At 45.7% G+C, this 21,936-nt stretch overlaps 1 protein-coding gene across 1 annotated transcript in view; it reads right to left on the bottom strand.

Annotated features, from left to right (window-relative positions):
• ska1 (spindle and kinetochore associated complex subunit 1) overlaps window positions 1-21,936 on the bottom strand; it is a 58,904-nt gene that overhangs the window by 19,081 nt on the left and 17,887 nt on the right. Inside the window, exons 4-5 of the mRNA XM_038790512.1 lie at window positions 17,052-17,146; window positions 10,253-10,387 (exon numbers count right to left, since the gene is read on the bottom strand). Coding sequence (XP_038646440.1) covers window positions 10,253-10,387; window positions 17,052-17,146 — 230 coding nt within the window. The remainder of the gene's footprint in view (window positions 1-10,252; window positions 10,388-17,051; window positions 17,147-21,936) is intronic.

The following is a 21,936-nucleotide window of genomic DNA, read 5'->3' as shown; positions in this document are numbered from 1 at the left end:
CCATTTAGGCCTCTCACATTCCATTTGATTAGCTGGATTGGGGGACTCCACCACCACCACCACCACCACCCCCCGCCATCTCCTTTTTCGGGCCAGCCACGTGCACACGCCTCCCACTCCTTCCAGCCCCCCCCAGGCGGAGGCTCCCCGCCCCGACTCTACCTATTATCTCCAGCTCCCCCTCGGTCAATACAGCAGCAACCCAGTAACCCCCCCACCCTCCCCTCCTCTCCCCATTGCACTCCCGTAAGTCAGCTGACTCCTGCTGACGCCAGCCGCTCCCGCCTCTGCCACCAATCCTCGCAGAATTCCCTCAGAAAACCCAAGTTGTCGTGCCCCCCCCCCAAGCAGACCAAAGTGGACTCCAATCCAATACCGCCTCCCCGCGTCCGGCCCCGCCCCCTCTTTCCACAGGAAAAGAAAACCTGCGCTCCCAGTCCAGGCTGACCCCACCCTCTATAGCGCAGCTCCATTCTCCTGCAACCTCACCCCATCCCCAGAGTTCCCAGCCCCTTCTCCCCCCACTGAACGCAGGGAACAACCCCATCCAGACCAGCGCCCACACAGAAAACAAAACGAAACACAAGTATCACCCTCTCCCACTCCACAACATCCCCCAAAGCAAGCTACAGACCAATAATTTGAGTCCAAGCTTCTCATTTTTGATAAAGGTCCACGCCTCGACCGGCATACCAAAATAGTGTGACGGTCCCGATATGTGACCCACAGTCGCACGTGCTGCAACAGCCCAAACTTCACCCTCTTTCCGTGGAGAAACGCCTTGGCCCGATTGAATCCTGCCCTCTTCTTGGCCAGCTCTGTGCGCCAGTCCTGGTAAATGTGAATTCCAGCATTCTCCCACCTGCTGCTCCACTCCTTTGCCTGTCTCAAGATGCACTCCCTGTCGGTATAGCGATGAAACCTCACCACCACAGCTCTCAGCAGCTCATTTGCCCTTGGTCTCCTCACCAGGACTCTGTGCGTCACATCCAGCTACAAGGGCCTCAAGGAAGGCTCCCGCGTCCATCAGCGTGCTCAGCATCGTGGCTACATTCGCCCCTGCATCCGAGCCCTCTGCACTTTCAGGGAGACCCAGAATCCACAAATTCTTCCTTCGCGACATGTTTTCCAGATCCTCGAATTTCTCCTGCCACTTTTCAAATGGAGCTCCTCGTGCGCCTCCACCTGCACTGCCAGGCCCAAGATCTCGTCCTCGTTATCAGAGGCCTTCTGCTGCACCTCTTTAATCACTGTCCCCTGCATCCTCTGGTTCTCTACCAGCCTTTCTATCGACGCCTTCATAGGGGCCAACATCTCTGCCTTCAATTCCGCAAAGCAGCTTCGTAGGAACTCTTGCTGCACCCACGACCACGCTGCCTGATCTCCGCCATCTTGCTTTTTCGCACCCGTTCTCCTCTCTTCTCTAATGCCCCTTTTTTGACCGCACCGCTCCTAGTCCACACCATACAGTGCTGGGGGGGACCGTACTGCCGTCTTCCCACACCGGGAATCGTCAACCAAGTGTCGCTGGGGCTCCTTAAAAGGGCCCAAAAGTCTGTTTTCGGCGGGAGCTGCCGAACGTGCGACCTATCCAGGCATAGCCCCAACTGGAAGTGCTTTCAGGCTATCCTGTGGGTCCGAGACGTAGAGGATGTTATTCGCATAGAACGACACTCTGTGCTCTCTGCCCCCTCTTTGTAACCCTTACACTTGCAAGAGTGATCACTAATGGTTCAATTGCCACGGCAAATGAGGGGGGATGGTGGGCATCCCTGCCTTGTGCCTCTGTGTAGCTGGAAGTATCCAGAGCTGGTGGTGTTGGTCCGAATGCTGGCCTTGGAGGCTCTGCACAAGAGTTCCACCCCTGAAGGAATCCTGTCCCTAGCCCAAACCGTTCCAGCACCTCGATGAGGCACTGCCATTCAATTTGATCGAAGGCCTTTTCTGCATCGAAGGAGATGATCACCTCTGGTGTTCTCTCCCTGGAAGGAGTCATTATTACATTCAGCAGCCACCTGATGTTCGCAGTTATCTGCCTACATTTGACAAAGGCCTCCTCGTCCTCTGCGACCACCTCTGGTACGCAGTTCTCCAGTCTCGTGTCCAGGACTTTTCAGAGTATCTTCGTGTCTACATTCAACAGTAAAATGGGTCTATGTGATCCACATCCCGTCAGGTCCTTGTCTTTTTAAAAAAAAAAACATTTTAGTAAGGCATTTATAGTTTTATAATAACAAAAGACGCAAGTACAGATATAAACATAGTTCAACACGTAACACACCTCTCCATCTCACACAGTTCTCTCCTAAGCTAGACCGACATGGTCTAACTCCCAACTCCCACCTCCTACCCCACCACCCCCTAACCACCCCCTCCTGTATCGAATCAGCAGACGGTACAATTTTCTCCAAAGAAGTCGATAAACGGCTGCAACCGCCAAACGAACCCTAATGATGAACCTCTCAGGGTGAACTTGAATTTCTCAAGCCTGAGAAACCCAGCCATGTCACTAACCCATACCCCTACTTTCGGGGGGTTCGAGTCCATCCATGCTTATAAAATCCTCCTCCGGGCTACCAAGGAGGCAAAGGCCAAAACATCAGCCTCTCTCGCCCCCTGGGCTCCCAGGTCTTCCAACATTCCAAATATCACCACCTCTGGACTCAGTGCCACCCTCACCTTTAATACCCTGGACACGACATCTGCAAATCCCTGTCAGAATCCCCTGAGCTTCGGGCATGCCCAAAACATGTGGATATGATTTGCAGGCCCTCCTGCACATCGCCCACACCTGTCTTCTACCCCAAATAACCTGCTCATCCAGGCCACCGTCATCTGTGCCTGGTGGACCATCTTGAATTGTATCAGGCTGAGCCTGGCACATGATGAGGACATATTGACTCCACTCAGGACATCCTCCCACAGACCCGCCTCTAACTCCTTTTCTAACTCATCTTCCCATTTACATTTTGTCTCCCCTATTTGGGTTTCCTCCCACTCCATGAGTTCTTTGTAAATTTCTGATACCTTCACCTTCCCCTCCCCCACCCCCATTTCTAGAAACTACCTTGTCCTGTATCCACTGTGGCGGAAGGAGTGGAAAGGATGAAACCTGCCTTCGCACAAAGTCCTTCACCTGGAGATATCGGAACCCATTCCTTCCCGGCAATTCAAACTTTACTTCCAGATCCTCTAGATCGGGAAAGCTCCCATCAATAAACAGATCCCCCAGCCTCTCAATACCTGCTCTCTGCCACTGCCAAAACCCCCCATCCATCATCCCCGACACAAACTGGTGATTGCCACAGATTGGAGCCCACACCGATGCTCCCTCTACTCTCATATGCTTCTGCCATTGCCCCCAGACTCTCAGGGCCACCACTACCACTTGTGGGCTTGTGGAGTACTGGGCCGGTGAGAATCATGGCTATATTCGCCACCCAGTAGTAGTTCCTAAAGTTCGGAGTGCCAGCCCTCCCTCCCTTCGGCTCCACTCCAGCGACACTTCCTTTCCTCGCAAGCTTTTACACGCCCACACAAACACAGAAATCACCCTGTTCACCCGCTTAAAAAAGGCCTTTGGAATAAAAATAGGAAGACACTGAAAAACAAACAAAAATCTTGGGAGAACCGTCAACTTCACGGTCTGAACCCTCCCCGCCAGTGACAATGGGAGCATATTCCACCTCCGTAAGTCCTCCTCCATTTGTTCCACTAATCAGCCCAGATTTAATTTGTGTAGCTGCTCCCATCTCCTCGCTACCCGAATACCCAGGTAACGAAAACTACCTCCCACCACCTTAAACAACAACTCCTCCAGTCTCCTCTCCTGCCCCCTCGCTTGGCTCACACACCTCACTTTTACTCATATTCAATTTGTACCCTGAGAACCGGCCAAATTGAAATGAAAATGAAATGAAAATCGCTTATTGTCACGAGTAGGCTTCAATGAAGTTACTGTGAAAAGCCCCTAGTCGCCACATTCCGGCACCTGTCCGGGGAGGCTGGTACGGGAATCGAACCGTGCTGCTAGCCTGCTTGGTCTGCTTTCAAAGCCAGCGATTTAGCTGAGTGAGCTAAACCAGCCCCATGATTCCCCCAAGATCCGCATAATCTGCCCCATTCCCCTTAACGGGTCGTAAAAATATAGGAGTAGGGCGTCTGCATATAGCGAGACCCTGTGTTCCACCCCACCCAGACCCGAACTAGCCCCTTCCAGTCCTTTGACGCTCTCAGCACCATTGCCAATGGCTCTCTAGCCAAGACAAACAACAGCGGGGACATCCTTGCCTTGTCCCACGGTGCAATCTAAAATAGTCCAAGCTCACCTGGTTCGTCTGCAAGCTTGCCAGCGGTGCCTGGCACAGCAACCGAACCCAGTCAACAAAGTCCTGCCCAAACCCAAAACGTCCTAGGACCGCCCACAAATAATTCCATTCCACCCAGTCGAAGGCCTTCTCAGTGTCCATAGCACTACCACCTCCGCCTCCCTCCCCTCGGAGGGCATCATGATCACATTCAGGAGCTTTCTAACATTGGCCTTTAACTGCCTTAAATAACCCGGTCTGGTCTTCCCCCATCACCCCCGGGACACAGTCCTCTATCCTAGAGGCCAGGATTTTGGGATCCACATTTAATATGGAGATTGGTCTGTATGACCCACATTGCTCTGGGTCCTTCCCCCACTTCAGGATCAATGAAATTGAGGATAGAGAGAACACCCCGCTCCCTTGCCTCATTAAATGCCCTCAGCATACCAGAGAACTTCTTGTAAAATTCCACTGGGTAGCCATCCGGTCCCAGGGCCTTGCCCGACTGCATGGCTTCCAATCCCTGAAGTATTTCTACAATCCCGACCAGGGCTTCCAGCCCCTCCACCAACACTTCCTCCACCGTCGGAAACTTCAACCTTTCCAAGAACTGCCTCATCCCCTCCACCCCAGCTGGGGGTTCTGATTCTATAGCTGACTGTAAAACTCCTTAAACACCCCATTCACCCCCGCTGGATCCAGTATCACGTTTCCTCCTCTGTCCTTCACTCTTCCCATTTCCCGAGCCGATATGTTAGCATCTTACTGGCCTTCTTGCCATACTTGTATATCGCCCCTCTCGCCTTCCGCAACTGCCCCACAGCCTTCCCTGTAGATAACAGCCCAAGCTCCATCTGCAGCTTCTGCCGCTCCTTCAACAATTCTGCCTCGGGGAGGGGGGGGGGGGGGGGGGGGGGGGGGGGGCCTGCATGGAGCTGACACTCTCCATGATCTCTCCCAGTATTGGTGCTGCCAGCTCCCCCTGTCTGTCTATCGTCCCCCATACTGGTATGTCCAGTCTACCGGAGGAACCGTTTAATCTCCACATCCCCATTGGGGAATTCGGAGGTGTACAGCCCTTGGTAGAAGGTCTCAAACGTTTGGTTGACCTCTTTGTTCGATTACCAGTCTGCCTCTGCTATCCTTTACCTGCGCTATCTCCCTCGTGGCTGCCTGCTTTATCAGCTGGTGAGCCAGTAGGCAGTCAGCCTTTTCCTTGTGCTTGTAAAAGGTGCCCGTGTCTGGTGGAGTTGGTCCACTGCTTTCCTGGTGTATAGCAGGTTAAAGTCCATTTGCAGCTTTTCCCTCTCCGCCAGAAGCTCTACGGTCGGGGCTTCTGTGGACCTCCAGGATGGAGTCGATCAGTTGTTGCCTGTTCAACCTCTCCTCCCGATCTCTTGGCACTTTGTGAGCTAAAATCTCTCTTCCCCCCCCCCCACCAATCACCGCCTTCATTGCCTCCCAGAACTTGGAAGGAGAGACTTCCCCATTCGGTTATTTGTAACATACACCCCTATGGTTTATAATTCTTGGCAGAATTTATTGGCCAGCAGATCCGTGTCCAGCCTCCAGGTGGGGCGTTGGACGCGGCCCGTCTCCAACCTCACAACCATTTCATGTGGAGCGTGGTCGGAGTAAACAATCGGGGAATATTCCACTCTCACTATTCCTGGAAGAACTGCTTTCCCCACGGCAAAGACATGTACTCTCGAGAATGCCTTCTGGACCGGCGAAAAGGATGAGAATTCCTTTTCACTGGAGTGCAGGAACTGCCATGGGTCCATCGCTCCCATGAATGTTGCTAGCTCCCAGCCATGCCTGTCCTTTTCCCCAATCTGGGGTTTGATCAGTCTGTCAGTGGGTCATGTACATAGTTGAAGTAATTCTCCCCCCCCCCCACGCCCCTTCTGAGTCACCCTTTCCCCGGCTCCCTCTTTTCCCTTCTCTGTTCCTGTGCCCCACTGCCTTGACCAGGCACTCCCTCCCTGCCGTGAAGTGCCCCTTGCTTTCAGTCTTCCCTTGCTAGCTATTTCTGCTAGTGTCAGTTGCCCTCCTCCCTGGCCTGGTCTAGCCCCTTCCCTTTGTCCGCTGACTGCTTGATCTCCCTATTTAAACCCTCACAGGGGCTTTTCAGTAACTTCATTGCACTGTTAACGTAAGCCTACTTGTGACATTAAAGATTATTACCTGCCTTCCCCAGTCCCCACTCCTTTCTAAGACCCAGTCTTCCCTTGATCCGACCGAGGCAGCACAGTCCTGTGCAAATATGTTCACTGTCCAATGAGTCTTTTGCTCCTTCAGAGTCTTTCCCTGCACAACTCTCATCATTGCCGTGTTTGTCCCTTGTCCAGGCCGTTGGTTCTGATTCGCTTCCTACGGGGAGTTGAAGTAATGCCCAGAGTCTGGTTGGGAACAACATACCGAAACATACCCAGTTCTTGGACAGGACCGATTTCACCTGATTAAACTCAGCCCTGCGTTTTGCTAGCTCTGCCCCAATGTCCTGGTAAATTGTGATTTTATGTCCTTCCCAAGTGCTTGCTTTTGTCTGCCTTGCCCACCACAGGATCCTCACAACATCCTGCTATCGGTGGAGCATTGAGAGATTATAATGATCTTTTATCGTGTCACAAGTAGGCTTACATTAACACTGCAATGAAGTTACTGTGAAAAGCCCCTAGTCGCCACATTTCAGCACCTGTTCGGGTAACACAGTGGGAAAATTCACAATGTCCAATTCACCTAACAAGTACGTCTTTTGGGACTTCGTGGGAGGAAACTGGAGCACTCAGAGGAAACCCAATCAGACACTGGGAGAACATGCAGACTCCGCACAGACAGTGACCCAAGCTAGGAATCGAACCTGGGTCCCTGGAGCTGTGAAGCAACGGTGCTAACTGTGCTACCATGCTGCCTTTGGCTGCTCCCTGGCCGTAGGTTTTGGTCTGAGCGACCCGTGCGCTTTGGGCATTTGGGGTCGCTGTTTCTCCTGACTAAGTTGCCCAGCATTTGGGTGACTTAGTCTGTCCTTCGCCCTCAATGCCCTTCGGCTGGCCCACAATCCTGATGTTCTGTCGTCTGGACTGTTCTCTTGGTCCTCTACGCTCCCCCGGACCTTTTCACCTCCGTCCCCAGGGCGACGATTCTTTTGCTCTTGACCGCCGAGGCCTTTTCTAGGTCGAGGTTCGTCCTCTCCCAAGTTGCCACTTTTTTCCTCAGCCCATTGATTTCCTTCTGCATGGTGACCATTACCTCTGCCACCTTGACCGACACTTAGATCTCTATTCTGATCGGCTCCTTCATGGCGGTCAGAAGTTCTTCCATCCGTCTCCATGCTGTGGTGGTGGGGTGCTGATGCTCAGGTCATTGGCCGCGCTCTCTCCTGGGTGGCCGGGGCCCCTTCGCCTTGTGGGTCTGCCAACTCATCCGCCTGCTGGTTGTGGCGCTTTCCGCCACTTCTGCCGACTCTGACTCCTCGAGCTCCCGTTTGCTGGCATCTTTTCTTGGTTACCCTCCTGTTCCTGTTGAGGGATTTTTTCCTTTGAAATTTTAACAAATTTCAACTAAAAGTGACTTTGTTTTGTCCTGGTTCGGAGGAGAGCCACCTGATGTGCGTCTGCACAGCACATCACCGTCACAGGAACTCTAGCTCGAGTGATCTTTAACATTCAATGTCAACATTAATCACCAAAATTTATTGCTGCAAGTTAGTAGAAAAATAGCAAAACAAGCACTAGGCTCTATTACTAGAGTGGTAGTTATGTTCGATAGTATCAAACCTTGGTTATAGACTACTGCATGCAGTTGCGGTTGCCATATTATATAGAGGCATTGGAGGGTGAAGAGAAGATTTACAAGGATGTTCGCAGAAAACATATATACACATCAGGCAAAATTGAGACTCTGGGTCTCTTTTCTCTTGAAAAAAAGGGTTTGAGAGGGTGACCTAATTAAAGTCTTTAAAAATATGAAAGGTTTTGATAGTATGGTAGTATGGATACAGAGAGATTGTTTCCTCCTGTGGGGACGAGCATCACTAGAAGCCAAAATAAATTTCCCCAAAGTGTGTTGACAATGTGGAACTTGACTGCCACAGTGGGTGGTTGAAACACATATTATAATGTGTATAAAGAGAAGCTAGACAAGTATTTGAGAGAAGGAAAGAGAAAGTTATAATGATAGATTTAGATGAGGAAAAATGGGCATTAAAACTGACATGGACTGGTTAGGCCAAATAGTCAGCTTCTGTGTCATATGTCAAATGTAAAAGTACTGTAGTATCAAGGATAGCAAAGGGGACTCAACTCAGAGTTTCTACTTCAGTCTCTCACCGTGGACATATAACATGGCACCACAAACCCGTTTCAAACCTCTGCAATCTTTTTCATGTAACAATGGTTTTTTGGAACATACTCCTCTGCATTTTTATAGTGTTTAGCTATTTGAATGCACCAACATTTGGTTATTACATTTTATTACAAAAGTGGGTTGAGCCCGCAATCAATCAGCCAACTTATTGAATGGCAGAGCAGGCTTGAAGAGTGGAATAGCCCACTCCTATTTCGTTTTTAAAAATAAATTTAGAGTACCCAATTCATTTTTTGCAATTAAGGGGCAATTTACCATGGCCAATCTACCTACCCTGCACATCTTTGGGTTGTGGGGGCGAAACCCACGCAAATACAGGGAGAATGTGCAAAGTCCACACGGACAGTGACCCGGAGCCGGGATCGAACCTGGGACCTCGGCGCCGTGAGACTGCAGTGCTACCACTGCGCCACCGTGCTGCCCCCCACTCCTATTTCTAATAACCTTATGTAATCTTGGAAATGTAAATTTTCTCTGTCCTTTTTAATAAAAGTATTTGCTCTTGCTGAAAAAAATGCACTTGATTAATTTTCAGGAAATACAACTGGTTTATTTTAATAAGCCTTGTAGAGATGAGGAGCTGAGAAGAATTTTACATCTGACCGAGTAAGCACAAGACCCTCTCTATGAGCAAAAGTGGTAATATTCTTAATTATTTATAATTCCTCCCATTTTAGTAATTAGAGATATACAGCGGATAGAATGCCAGCATTCTGAAAAATTCATTCATGGAATGTGGGTCTCAATGAGCCAGTATTTGTTGCCCATCCCCAATTACTCATGAACTGAGTGGCCTGCCAGAGGGCATTTAAGAGTCACATATAGATCAGACCAGGTAAGGATAGCACATTTGCTTCCCTGAAGCATTGTGAAAAAGATGGGTTTTTATGACAATTATCATTAGACTTTGATTGGAGGTTTTTAAATTGAATTAAAATTTAGCCTGGGATTCGAACCAGGGTCCCTGCATTACTCTGCCAAGGCCTCCCAGAACTGCTTACAGTACTCCAGCTGTGGTTTAATTAGGGCCTTTCTATAGCATGACGTCAACCCCCTTGTAGTCTAGTCCTCTAGATTATAACGGGCAACATTTCATTAGTCCTTTTGATTATTTTCTGTACTCTTTCCTGAATTTTGTAGATTTGCATAATTCAGCTTTGAGTGCAGTGAACAAGGGGGAAAGAGGAAGAGGAAAAAAAAGAGTGGAAATATGGCGTTCAGGTAGAGGATCAGCCATTATCACATTGAATGGCAGCGCAGGCTCGATGGGCCGAATGCCAACTCCTGCCACTATTTTCTAAATTTTTAAATGTAAGAACGGAGAATAAACCAATGATGTATAGAAACATTGAAAATAGGTGCAGGAGGACCTTCATTGCTGCGCTGCCATTCATTATCATCAGGGCTGATCATCCAACTCAAAAGCCTGAACCCACCTTTCCCCACATATCCTTTGATCCCCTTCGCCAAGTGCTAAATCCAACATCCTTCTTGCATCTACCCTGTCTAGACCCGTTTGAATATGATGGGGGATACCCCCTCATTCTTCTGACAATTAACATCATGAAACTTACCCAGGGACAAGGTTAAAGTCCTCCATTAACAGGTACTCCATTTCACGAACAATGTGTTTGTACCTGGCAGAAATCTTTTCAGGTTCAGGATTAGCAAGACCCTCTTGGGCCCTTGCATCTTTTGAATCTGATGTGCTGAAAAATATGCAACAAAATAATTGTCAGGGCTAAGTTACATATTGAACTGGAAGAGACATTGATGCCAAGGTTTATACCAAAAGTACCAATTTGCAAGGGCTTCCCGCAAACAGGCTAAATTGATGTCTTTAAAATTATGTAACTAAATTACAATTAAAAAAAAAATCTAAATCATAGAAAGTGTCAGTTAGAAAAGAGAGTAACTTTTAATGACTTAGCCAAATCAGATGAACATGAGTTTACACAAGCTAGTTGCCTAATGCCGGTGCAAAGAAAAAGACTTCTACCACAGAAACTTATTTCAGCTGCAAAGAGTTTGATGTTATGCTCAGGGGCCAAAATGCAGATCCTCTACAGGGAATGAAGCGTGCAGTACAGGGAAACTACTGAAGGCAGCAAGTTTCAGGTAGAGGAAATAAGGGAAACATATTACAGTACCATTTTATGATCATAAAAAAATTTATATTCATAAATGCTACCTAATTTTTCTGACAGTTTCCTTCAGGCACACTTCATACCACCTTTCACTCTTCAGTGTGAAAAGTGCATTCATGCAAGTACGGACCTCCGCAAGTGGTCAATTCAGAAAACTTGCACGGTGTTTAGAGGCCAATGCAAATGCTTAATAGAATGCGGGTGCCATTATTAATGAAATAGTTCAGGATATCATAGATTGATCAAGACCATCCTACTGGTCATATTTAAAAGTCTCCCAGTTACTCTTCTTCAAAAAGTCATTACAATACAATCAAAGTGCCAGAAAGGTGGAACCTGAATTTTCAGAAAGGGAGGGATTGGAACATAGAACATACAGTGCAGAAGGAGGCCATTTGGCCCATCGAGTGTACCGACCCACTTAAGCCCTCACTTCCACCCTACCCCCGTAACCCACTAACCCCTCCTAACCTTTTTTGGTCACGAATGACAATTTATCATGGCCAATCCACCTAATCTGCACGTCTTTGGACTGTGGGAGGAAACCGGAGCACCCGGAGGAAACCCACGCAGGCACGGATTTTATGCACAGTCACTGTTGTAATTTATGAAAGCATCAGAGCAAGATCAAATGGAAAGCAGTGACAAAATGTTAACTTTTGTTTTAAATTTAGTGTACCCAATTCATTTTTTTCCCCAATTAAGGAGCAATTTAGCATGGCCAATCCACCTCGCCTGCACAACTTTTGGGATGTGGGGGCGAAACCCACACAGACACGGGGAGAATGTGCAAACTCCACACGGACAGTGACCCAGAGCCGGGATCGAACCTGGGACCGTGGCACCATGAGGTAGCAGGGCTAGCCCACTGTGCCGCCATGCTGCCCTGACAAAATGTTAACTTGGCCAAGACATCAGCAGGACTCCCTAGTTCTTCTTAAAATATTGCCACGGATCTTCTACGTTCACTTAAAATGGAGGACAGGGCCTGTATTTAAAATCTCAACCAAAAGACAGCATTTCTAACAGTGCAGTACTGAAGTGGCAGCTTAGAAGTGCACTCAAGAGTGGGATTTAAACCTATATATTTTCTGACTCGAAGACAACATATGAACATATGAAATAGGAGAAGCAGGCCATTTGGTCCCTCAGGCCTGTTCCGCCATTCATTAAGATCAGGGCTCATCTGTTTGCGCTTCAAATTCTACATTTCCACCTATTCTGATAACCTTTAATTTCTTTGCCGAACAAGAATCTCTCTACCACCGTCTTAAAAATATTCAGTGACTTTACCATCACCACCTTTTGAGGCAGGAAGTTCTCATGACCCTCAAAAGATTAATCTTCATCTCTGTCCCAAAAGGGTGACATCTAATTTTGAAGAGTCTCCCCCCCAATTCTGGACTCACTCACCAAGAGGAAACACTCTTTCCATGCCCATCGTACCAAGACTGTTCTTGTATAGTTCAATCATCTAATCTCCAGTGGAAGCAAGCCCAGTCCGTCAAACATTCTGTCACAAGACAGTCTTTTCAATATCAATCTAGCAAACCTCCTTCTTTAACTAAGGATCCTTCTGCATCTCGGAATTCTGCAGTTGTTCTCCGTTTGAGTAATACTGTTAAAAATGTGAACGTTTCATTTTCCCCACATTGTACTCTGCCAAATTTTTGCCCATTCACTCAACCTATTTTTATCCATCTGCAACTTCACGTCCTTTTCACAACATACTTTCCTATCTTTGAGCCACCTGCATATTTAGCCATTATGCCTATCATCCACTTAAATTAATAAATTGTAAAATAGGGGCTCCAGCACAATATTGTGTCAGCCTGCAGCTCCAGCAGTTTGCTCCCTAGTGATTGTAATTTCACCAAATGTTTCCCTCCCTTCCACCTCCCGATTTATACAGCTATTACTGGAATGTTTTTTAAAATAATAATAATAATATTTATTAGTGTCACAAGTAGGCTTATAATAACACTGCAATGAAGTTACTGTGAAAATCCCCTAGTCACCATTACGGCGCCTGTTCGGGTACGCAGTGAGAATTCAGAATGTCCAATTCACCTCACCAGCACGTCTTTCGGAGCTTGTGGGAGGAAACCGGAGACCCGGAGGAAACCCACGCAGGCATGGTAAGAACGTGCAGACTCTGCACAGACAGTGACTCAAGCCGGGAATTGAACCCGGGTCACTGGTGTCGTGAAGCAACAGTGCTAATCACTGTGCTACTGTGCCGCCCGTTGTAACCTCATTAAAGACAGAAGCAAAATTGTTAATTTCATCCACCATTTCCTTATTATCTGCTATTAACTCCCCATTCTAATTCTGTAGAGGACCAATGCTCACTTTAGTTACTTTATTCCCTTTTAAAATACCTGTACTCTTCATATCTATTCTCGTATTTATCGCTGGATTCCTCCAATTCTTTTAATTTCTTTCTCCTGATTAACCTTTGAGCCATTCTCTGCTGTTCTTTAAATTCTAACCAATCACCTGACCTAATCTTTGCAGTTTTCCGCTTTTTGCTTCAGTTTGACGCTTTCCTCAACTTCTTTAGTTAACCAGAGAGTAGGATCACAAGGCCACAGTTAAAAGCTAAAATTACAACAGACAACACCAGCTGCTAAAACATTTTTTGCTCCTCCTTAGTTGAGGATCACTTTGGATGGGAATTCCAGCATCCTGACGAGTCAGAATGGTGTGTTTTGAAGGGAAATTTACAGATATTGGTGTTCCCACAACATTCCTACCCCAATTATAGGTGGAGAGTGAATGTTGTTTAAAATAAACTTGGTGAGTTGCTACAGTTTATTCTGTAGATCATACATATGTAGCCACAGTGTGCTGATAATGGATATGGAGGTCAAAGACAAGGCACCAGTCAAGGAAATTACATGGTCTTAATGTAAGTGAACTGGAGTATTGTTACCTCTGTACCTAGGTAATTACACTTCCAGCTTGAATAATCAGGTGGTTAGCCATTGAATATTCATCACTGGACCTGATCTTGAAGCCATGGTGCTGATATTGGTGGTCCAGATAGGCCTCTGGTCAATGGCGATCATTTAAGGTGAGGATGCTGGGATACTTAGGTTATGATGGTCTGACTGAATTTTTAAAAGTATGTAGAGTACCCAATTCTTTTTCAATTAAGGGACAATTTGGCATGGCTAATCCACATATGCTCCACACCCGTGTGTTGTGGGTGTGAAACCCATGCAGACACGAGGAGAATGTGCAAACTCCATTGGGACAGTGACCCTGGGCTGGGATGGAACCGGGGTCCTCAGCGCTGTGAGGCAGCAATGCTAACCACTGCGGCACCATGCCACTCATCGTGGTATGATTGAAGATCAAAGGAAATGGCTGGGCTTTATTTGCTTGACAAGATCATTACATCCATGGCTTGAATGTTGCCTGCTATTCGTCAGCTCAAGCCCAAATATTGCGCATCCTGCCGTGGAGGCTGGCATTGGCTGCTAGCAGTTGCAGATAGATTACTCTGTTTTGTTACAGGCGCCTGATCAGGTGCCAGTGTCTAGATACTAGCCCAGAATCGCAATGTTTTAAAAATGTTTACAATTGCTCGGAAAGATCGATTCACTCTAGGAGCAATTGCATAAGAAACAGGACTTGGGTTATTTTTACAAACAAAACTTTATTAAAACAAAAAGGTCCTTGTGTAGCGCAATGGCTTTCTAACACCTCTGGTTATCTTGCAATTCATCGTTACCGTCCATTCATCATTTATCAAGTCCCCCTTGTTTTCTTCTACCCATCCCTTCCTTTTCCTTGCTTTGGACATGCACACAGGCAGTTAAATTTCTAACTTCTTCCAGTTCTGACACAGCAATTTGACCAGAAGCCCATTGTATTCCTCTCTCAGATGCTGCCTGACCTGCTGTGTATTTCCAGTATTTTGTTTCTTATTTAGGACTGCACTAGGACTAATTAAAGAACAGTGCACATAATGTATCTTCACAAGTTTTTAAAAAAATGCTCGTCCAAGTCCCACCACATTGCATGTGGACAGTCAAAACATGTAGTCTTCAGATATAGGAGAATCATAGAACAGAATAATGGGATCATAGAACAGAGATGCAATTCAGTTTCAATTTAGAAACCTTATATCGGAATTACTTCTAATATTTTCATTGCAAATGTGAACATAGGAATTAAGAAATTTATATTCTTTCATGGGATGAGTGCGTCACTGGATGAGCGTGTTACTGGCGAGTTTCTCATCCCTAAATGCCCTTGAGGTGGCAGTGGGAGGCTGCCTTCTTGAACCACTGCAGTCAATCAGGTGTAGGCACTGCTGTCAAGGAAAATTAAAAGATGACAAGTTTACATAGATTTTTTAAATTATCAACATATTTTTTCATAAAAAGTTAACTGTAAAAGGAACATTTTGAATATATTGATATGTACTGCATCTTAAACCAAAACTGCAAGGCAAATGCATTAACATTTTTTGTTAATTAAATGGCATAGCAGAGTACCTTTGCGTAGCTCATAATTTGATTTGATTTATTGTCACATGTACCAAAGTACAGTGAAAAGTATTTTTCTGCACCCATGGGAACATACACAATACGTACATAGTAGGCAAAAAAAAGAATAATCGACAGACAGAGTACATTGACAAATAGTGATTGGTTACAGTGCGGAACAAGGGGCCAAACAAAGCAAACACATGAGCAAGAGCAGCATAGGACGCCGTGAATACTGTTCTTGCAGGGAACAGATCAGACAGAGGGAGAGTTGTTGAGGAGTCTAGTAGCTGTGGAGAAGTAGCTGTTCCTATGTCTGGATGTGCGGGTCTTCAGACTTCTGTATCTTCTGCCTGATCGAAGGGTCTGGAAGGCAGCAATGCCTGGGTGGGAAGCGTCTCTGATAATGCTCTGTGCCTTCCTGAGGCAGCGAGAGGTGTATACAGAATCAATGTGTGGGTGGCAAGCTTGTGTGATGAGTTGGGCGGAGTTCAGCACGCTCTGCAGTTTCTTGCGATCTTGGGCCGAGCAGTTGCCATACCACGCTGTGATGTAGGCGGATAGGATGCTCTATGGCACATCTGTAGGGGTTTGTGAGAATCGATGCAGACATGCCGAATTTCTTCGAGCTTCCGTAGAAAGTAGAGACTTTGTTGGGCTTTCTTGACTGTTGCATCGACTTGAGTGGATCAGGGCAGACCGTTGGTGAAGGCAACACCCAGGAACCTACAGCTATCGACCATCTCAACTTTCGAAGCCATTAATGCAGACCGGGGCCCTTCTGTAGTCTGATTTGGCATTGTTTGAGATACGACCGCCCACAGTCGTATCGTCTGCAAACTTTTAGATTGCTTTGGGAGTTAAATCTTGCCACACAGTCGTGTGTTTATAGGTAGTACAGTAGAGGGCTGGGCACACATCCTTGCAGGGTCCCGGTATTGAGGACTATTGTGGAGGAGGTGCTGTTGCCTATCCTGTCAGATTGCAGTCTATTGGTGAGGAAGTCAAGGATCCAAATGCACAGCGAAGGACCAAGTCCAAGATTGCAGAGTATGGTTACAAGTCTTGTTGCGATAATCGTGTTGAACGCACAGCTATTTGAACAGCAGTCTCACGTAGGTGTCCTTGTTGTCGAGTTGTTAGAGTGTTGATTGTCGAGCCAGGGAGGTAGCATCTGCTGTGGATGCTCAAATTCAGCAATATCATGTGATACTATCCCTCCAAATTACAGGTTGTCCAAACTTGGAAACATACCGTAATCACCGAATTAAAAATCATGGAATTCCCCATCTAACAGCCCGATGGCAGTAATATCACCACAGAAATAGCAGTAATACCATCACCATCTTCTCAAATGCAGACTTGTCAACATTGCCCATAACACACGAATAAAAGTTGGAAAAGAGAAGGAAAAAAAATTATGCAAACCAAGAATTTGTGGTTAGATTGGTCTCAAAATCAGCAGAGTAACTGAGAAAGACAAGGGAAAGTGTGTTCCATAGTTGAGACCACTGAAGATGAGAACAGAAGACAGTTTGCTGAATCTTGATTTCACCTCGGTGAGAAGAAAAAACATTTAAATGGTGCTATTTGGAACCTAAGAAGGGAACAGTCAAAGAAGCAATTTATATTTGAAAAGATGTTTTAAATGTCCAAGCAAGCAGGGTCTGGTTGTTAAAAATAGAACAATATTCAAACATTTCTTGGTCAAAGTCAGCTTCGCCTACCTGGTTTGAGTAGCTTTCTTGGGCAGATGAGCTGGAATATTTTCAAATAAATGGTGTGCTATTTCTGAATCTTTCTGGACAGCGTTTCTCAGATTCTATAGAAATAAATCAGAAATCAAAGCTAAACTTAAAGAATTTGACAAATTAGTACTGGTTTCTGGCTATTGCTCACAGGGCTAATCGCTGGCTTTGAAAGCAGACCAAAGCAAGCCAGCAGCACGGTTCGATTCCCGTAACAGCCTCCCCGAACAGGCGCCGGAATGTGGCGACTAGGGGCTTTTCACAGTAACTTCACTTGAAGCCTACTCGTGACAATAAGCGATTTTCATTTCATATCAAAACTCTGGCTATTGAGCATATCCAAACTGTTACAATAATGCAACAGTAGAGCATTTAGCAAAAATTTAATGAGATAAATCATTAAAAATGCAAGTAAACGTTATATTAACATTGAGCTTTAAACAAACTAGTTTGTTAACTAAAAATTCCACTTCCAGGAGCATTAATTAACGCTACACAACATATTTACGACCGTCAGAAATTTTACGTGAATTGAAACCGCATCCATAATTCAAGATTCTATAAACTCCAGAGCAGTTCCTACAGGTGTGGGAGTGGCAAATGAAACCCCACTGTTTAAAAATGGGAGAATTAGACCAGTTAGCCTGATAACTGTAGTGGGAAAGATGCTAGCTGCTATTATAAAATATGCAAAAACAGATCATTTGGAAAACAATAACAGGATCGGATGAAGCCAACATGGGTTATGAAAGGCAAATCAGACTCAACAGATCTACTGGAGTTTAAAAATTAATTTTTAAATTAGTTTTAGTATCCAATTCTTTTTTTTCCCCAATCAAGGGGCAATTTAGTGTGACCAATCCATCTAGCCTGCAGATCTTCGGGTTCAGGAAGCAAGATCCACGCAAACATGGGGCATATGTGCAAACTCCACACGGACAGTGACCCGGGCCGGGATCGAACCCGGGTCCTCAGCGGCGTAAGGCAGCAGTGCTAACCACTGCACCACCGTGCCTTCCCAACTGGAGTTTTTTTTTGAGGGTGTAACTATAAGGGAGGACCAATGGAAATGGTGTATTTGGACCTGGAGGTTTTGAGAAGTTTCCCACAAGCGATTAGTGGGCAAGATTAAAGCACGTGGGATAGGGAGCAATGAGAGAAATGGGGCGGTGGAAGAGAGAGAAAGAAACCAGAGAATTGTTTGACAGACAGAAATAAATGGGTCTTTTTCAGAGTAGCAGGCAGTGACTTGAGGGGTACCGCAGAGATCAGTGCTTGGGCCCCATCTGTTCACAATGTACCTGACCTGAATGGGGAATAACATTTCCAAATTTGCTGATGACACAAGACTCAGCGGAGTTGCTAGGGAGTATGCAAAGAGGCTTCAAGGTGATTTAGACAGGTTGAGCGAGTGGGCAAGCAACATGCAGATGCAGTACAGCATGGCTACATGTGAAGTTATAATACTTGTGTGGAAAAACAGAAAGGAAGAGTATCATTTAAATGGTGATATAGTGGGAAGTGCAGATGGACAAAGGGATCTGGGAGTCGTTATACACCAGTCAATGAATGTGGAGAGTCAGCAAACAATTAGGAAGGAAAATTATATTTTGGCCTTCATTATAAGAGGATTTGAGTTCAGAGTACAGATGTTTTATTGTGACTATACAGGGCCCTGGTGAGATCAGGTTTTGGTCTCATTACCCAAGAAAGGATATACTTGTGATAGAAAGAGTAATAGGGTTGGAGGGACTGTCCTTTTTCTAAAAGAATTTGTTTATGGAATGTGGGCATCACAGGCTGTTCCAGCATTTATTGCCCAACCCCAATTGCCCTTGAGGGGGCAGTTAAGAGTCAACCACATCGCTGTAGACCAGACCAGGCAAGTATGGAAGATTTCCTTCCCTAAAGGACGACAGTGAACCAAATGTTTTTTTTTACGATAATCGACAATGGTTTCATGGTCATTATTAGGCTTTTTGTTTAAATTCCAAATTTTCTTATTGAATTCAAATTTCAGTGGCAGGATTTGAACCTGGGTCCCCAGAGCATTACTCTGTCATTAATCCAGTCACAATACCACTACCTCCCTGTCCCATGAGAGATTGCTTTGATTGGGTCTGTATTCATTAGAATTTAGTAGGATGTAGAGATCTGACTGAAACGTATAAAATTCAAATAGGGCTGGACAGACTAGATGCAGGGAATGATTTCCCTGGTTTAGGAATATAGAACCAGGGACACGGTCTCAGGCCATTTAGGACTGAGATGGGGAAACATTTCTTTACCTAAAAGGGTAATTAACCTGTGGAATTGTCTGCCCCAGAAAGCTGTAAAGGCCAAGTCACTTAATGTATTAAAGAAAGAGATTTTTAAAAAAAGATGTTAATGGCATCGCGAGGCATGGGGAGAAAGCGGGAATATGGCATTAAGCTAGAAGATCAGCCATGATACTGTATAGTGAATGGTTGAACCCCCAGGCTTTGCTGAGTTTGCTAATCCTTGCCTGTGTGCTGCGTTAAGGTTTCAAAATTGGTTGCAAATCCTCTGGGTTCAAGAGGAAAAAGATGAAACTTAATTGTCGATTGCTATTCAGCTCCTTTCTGGAACGTGCAATAGGGCAGAACAGGAATGGCTTCCGAATAGTCGTTTCAGCAACCGAATGGTTCACTAATAAATAGCACTAACAACACATATATGAATAAGTATGGTTGCTGAAGAGTAACCATGTCAGGAATACAAATCTTCAGGAAAAATGGGAAAACATTACAAGAGGGAAAAAATATATATAGGTAGCAAACAAGATCTCAGTAATGCCAATATAGAATGGCAAGATACAGCCTCACAAAATATTCAGAATACAGGCATCTCAGACCACATCCTTCAATGTGTGCTGTAGCAAATATCGCTTCTTAGCTAGGGTAGGTGCATGAAAATGCTAGACAAAATAACTTGTTTTCTTAATAGAAAAGTATGTAAAAGATTGGTTTACATTCCTGCTCTGGACAGAGTGTTGCCCACTGCCTTCATTCCTGCTCACTGAAACCACACTAGAACAAACAGTGCCTGAAAAACTTTAAGTGACAGATGAACAAAGAGCACAGAAAAGCTGCCAGAAGATTTCCTTACAAGGGCAGGATGACTACACAGGATCAAGACTGATTCTGGCAGCAGCAGCTGGTGAATGGCATGCACCTGATCTGGGAGTTTTTCTTCATAGGTAAATTAGAGAAGTTGGGACTGTTTTACTTGGAGAAGAGGATGACCTGATATAGGTATTCAAAATCAAGGGGGGCAGCACGGTGGCGCAGTGGGTTAGCCCTGCAGCCTCACGGTGCCGAGGTCCCAGGTTTGATCCCTGCTCTGCGGCACTGTCCATGTGGAGTTTGCACATTCGCCCCGTGTTTGCGTGTGTTTCGCCCCCACAACCCAAAGATGTGCAGGGTAGGTGGGATTGGCCACGCTAAATTGCCCGTTAATTGAAAAAAATGATTGGGTACACTAAATTTATAAAAAAAATATTCAAAATCATGAGGTGTTTGGTCAGGGTAGCCAGAGTAAAACTGCTCCCACTGGTGGAAGGATTGGGCACAGAATTAAAGTGATTGGCAAAAGAGGCAATGGTGAACGGAGGAAGACATTTTTCACTCGGTGGTTGGAATCTGGAATGTGCTGTGTATGGTGGAGGCAGGTTCAATCAAGGCATTCAAAAGGAAATTGAACGGTTAGCTGAAAAGGAAAAATGTACAGGGTTATGGGGAGAAGGGAACTCATTTGGATAGCCAGTCTTGACATGACAGGCTGAATGTTACAGGACAGAAAGAAGGGGGCAGTTAGGGAAACAAGCAAGATTTGGCTGCAACAAGGCTTTCACTGGAACCTACTGGAGACTCGCTGGGGGGGGGGGTGGGGGGAAAGAGAGAGAGAGCGAGCACGCGCCAGAGAGAAAGAGCGAGCTCGAGAGAGAAAGTGAGCTCGAGAGAAAGTGTGAGTGCGAGAGAGCGAGAACAGTCTCAAAACAGAATTGGTTTTCTCTCTCTACGCTCTGCCCAGCCCCTCAAACAAAGGTTCTCTGGGGTTTCCAGACTTGAAGCTATCATTATCTTGGCTGTTTGATGGCCCACTCTTATTTATACAAAAGAGCAGAGCCAGGATATTGATATGCAACTAACCTCCCATTGACAGGCAAAGAGGCCATCACTCAATGGGTTAATGGCTGGTCAGATAGGAGAGGCCCAAAGAACAATAGATCTGGGCCATCCGGTGTATTCCCACTAATGAGTTTAAGTCTGATTGGGACAATGTAACTTGGCCAGATGTGGGCATATCCCTGACTCCATGCAGCAGGCTCTCTCCCCCCCTCAACCTCAGTATGTTTAACTCCTAAATTGCCTGCTACATCTTCAATCTGATTTCTGGACTTATTTATGTCCCTCACGTAAATTTATATAGTAACATAAAATAGTAATATTTTATATTACTAAATGGCGAGACGTTTGCAATTTCTAATAAATTGTTCAATTCTGTGCAGAAAATTAATTTCAGAGATTTTTGATGTTGGGCCTGAAACATGCGGACAAGGACATATTTTGCATAATTCAACAGGTCCAAATTGATAAAGAAGGAAAACACAAGGGGTGTATAGCAATGTCACTCGTCTCTTCTCATCAGCCCCACCCCACCGAATTCCAGATGCACTTGGTGATCAGAAACTCAATTATGCAAAATTATAATTATAATTTCATTAAGAATTTGTTCAAATAAATGCTTGAAACATTTTCCTTCATTAAACAGAAAATATTCAATTTTATTCAAATGTAACTGATAATAAAAAGTGAGCCTACACATTTGAAGATATTCCTAA

This window comes from Scyliorhinus canicula, chromosome 3 (genome assembly GCF_902713615.1).
Source record: "Scyliorhinus canicula chromosome 3, sScyCan1.1, whole genome shotgun sequence".
Classification (NCBI taxonomy): Eukaryota; Metazoa; Chordata; class Chondrichthyes; order Carcharhiniformes; family Scyliorhinidae; genus Scyliorhinus; species Scyliorhinus canicula.
This window is presented reverse-complemented; position numbering and strand designations above follow the sequence as displayed.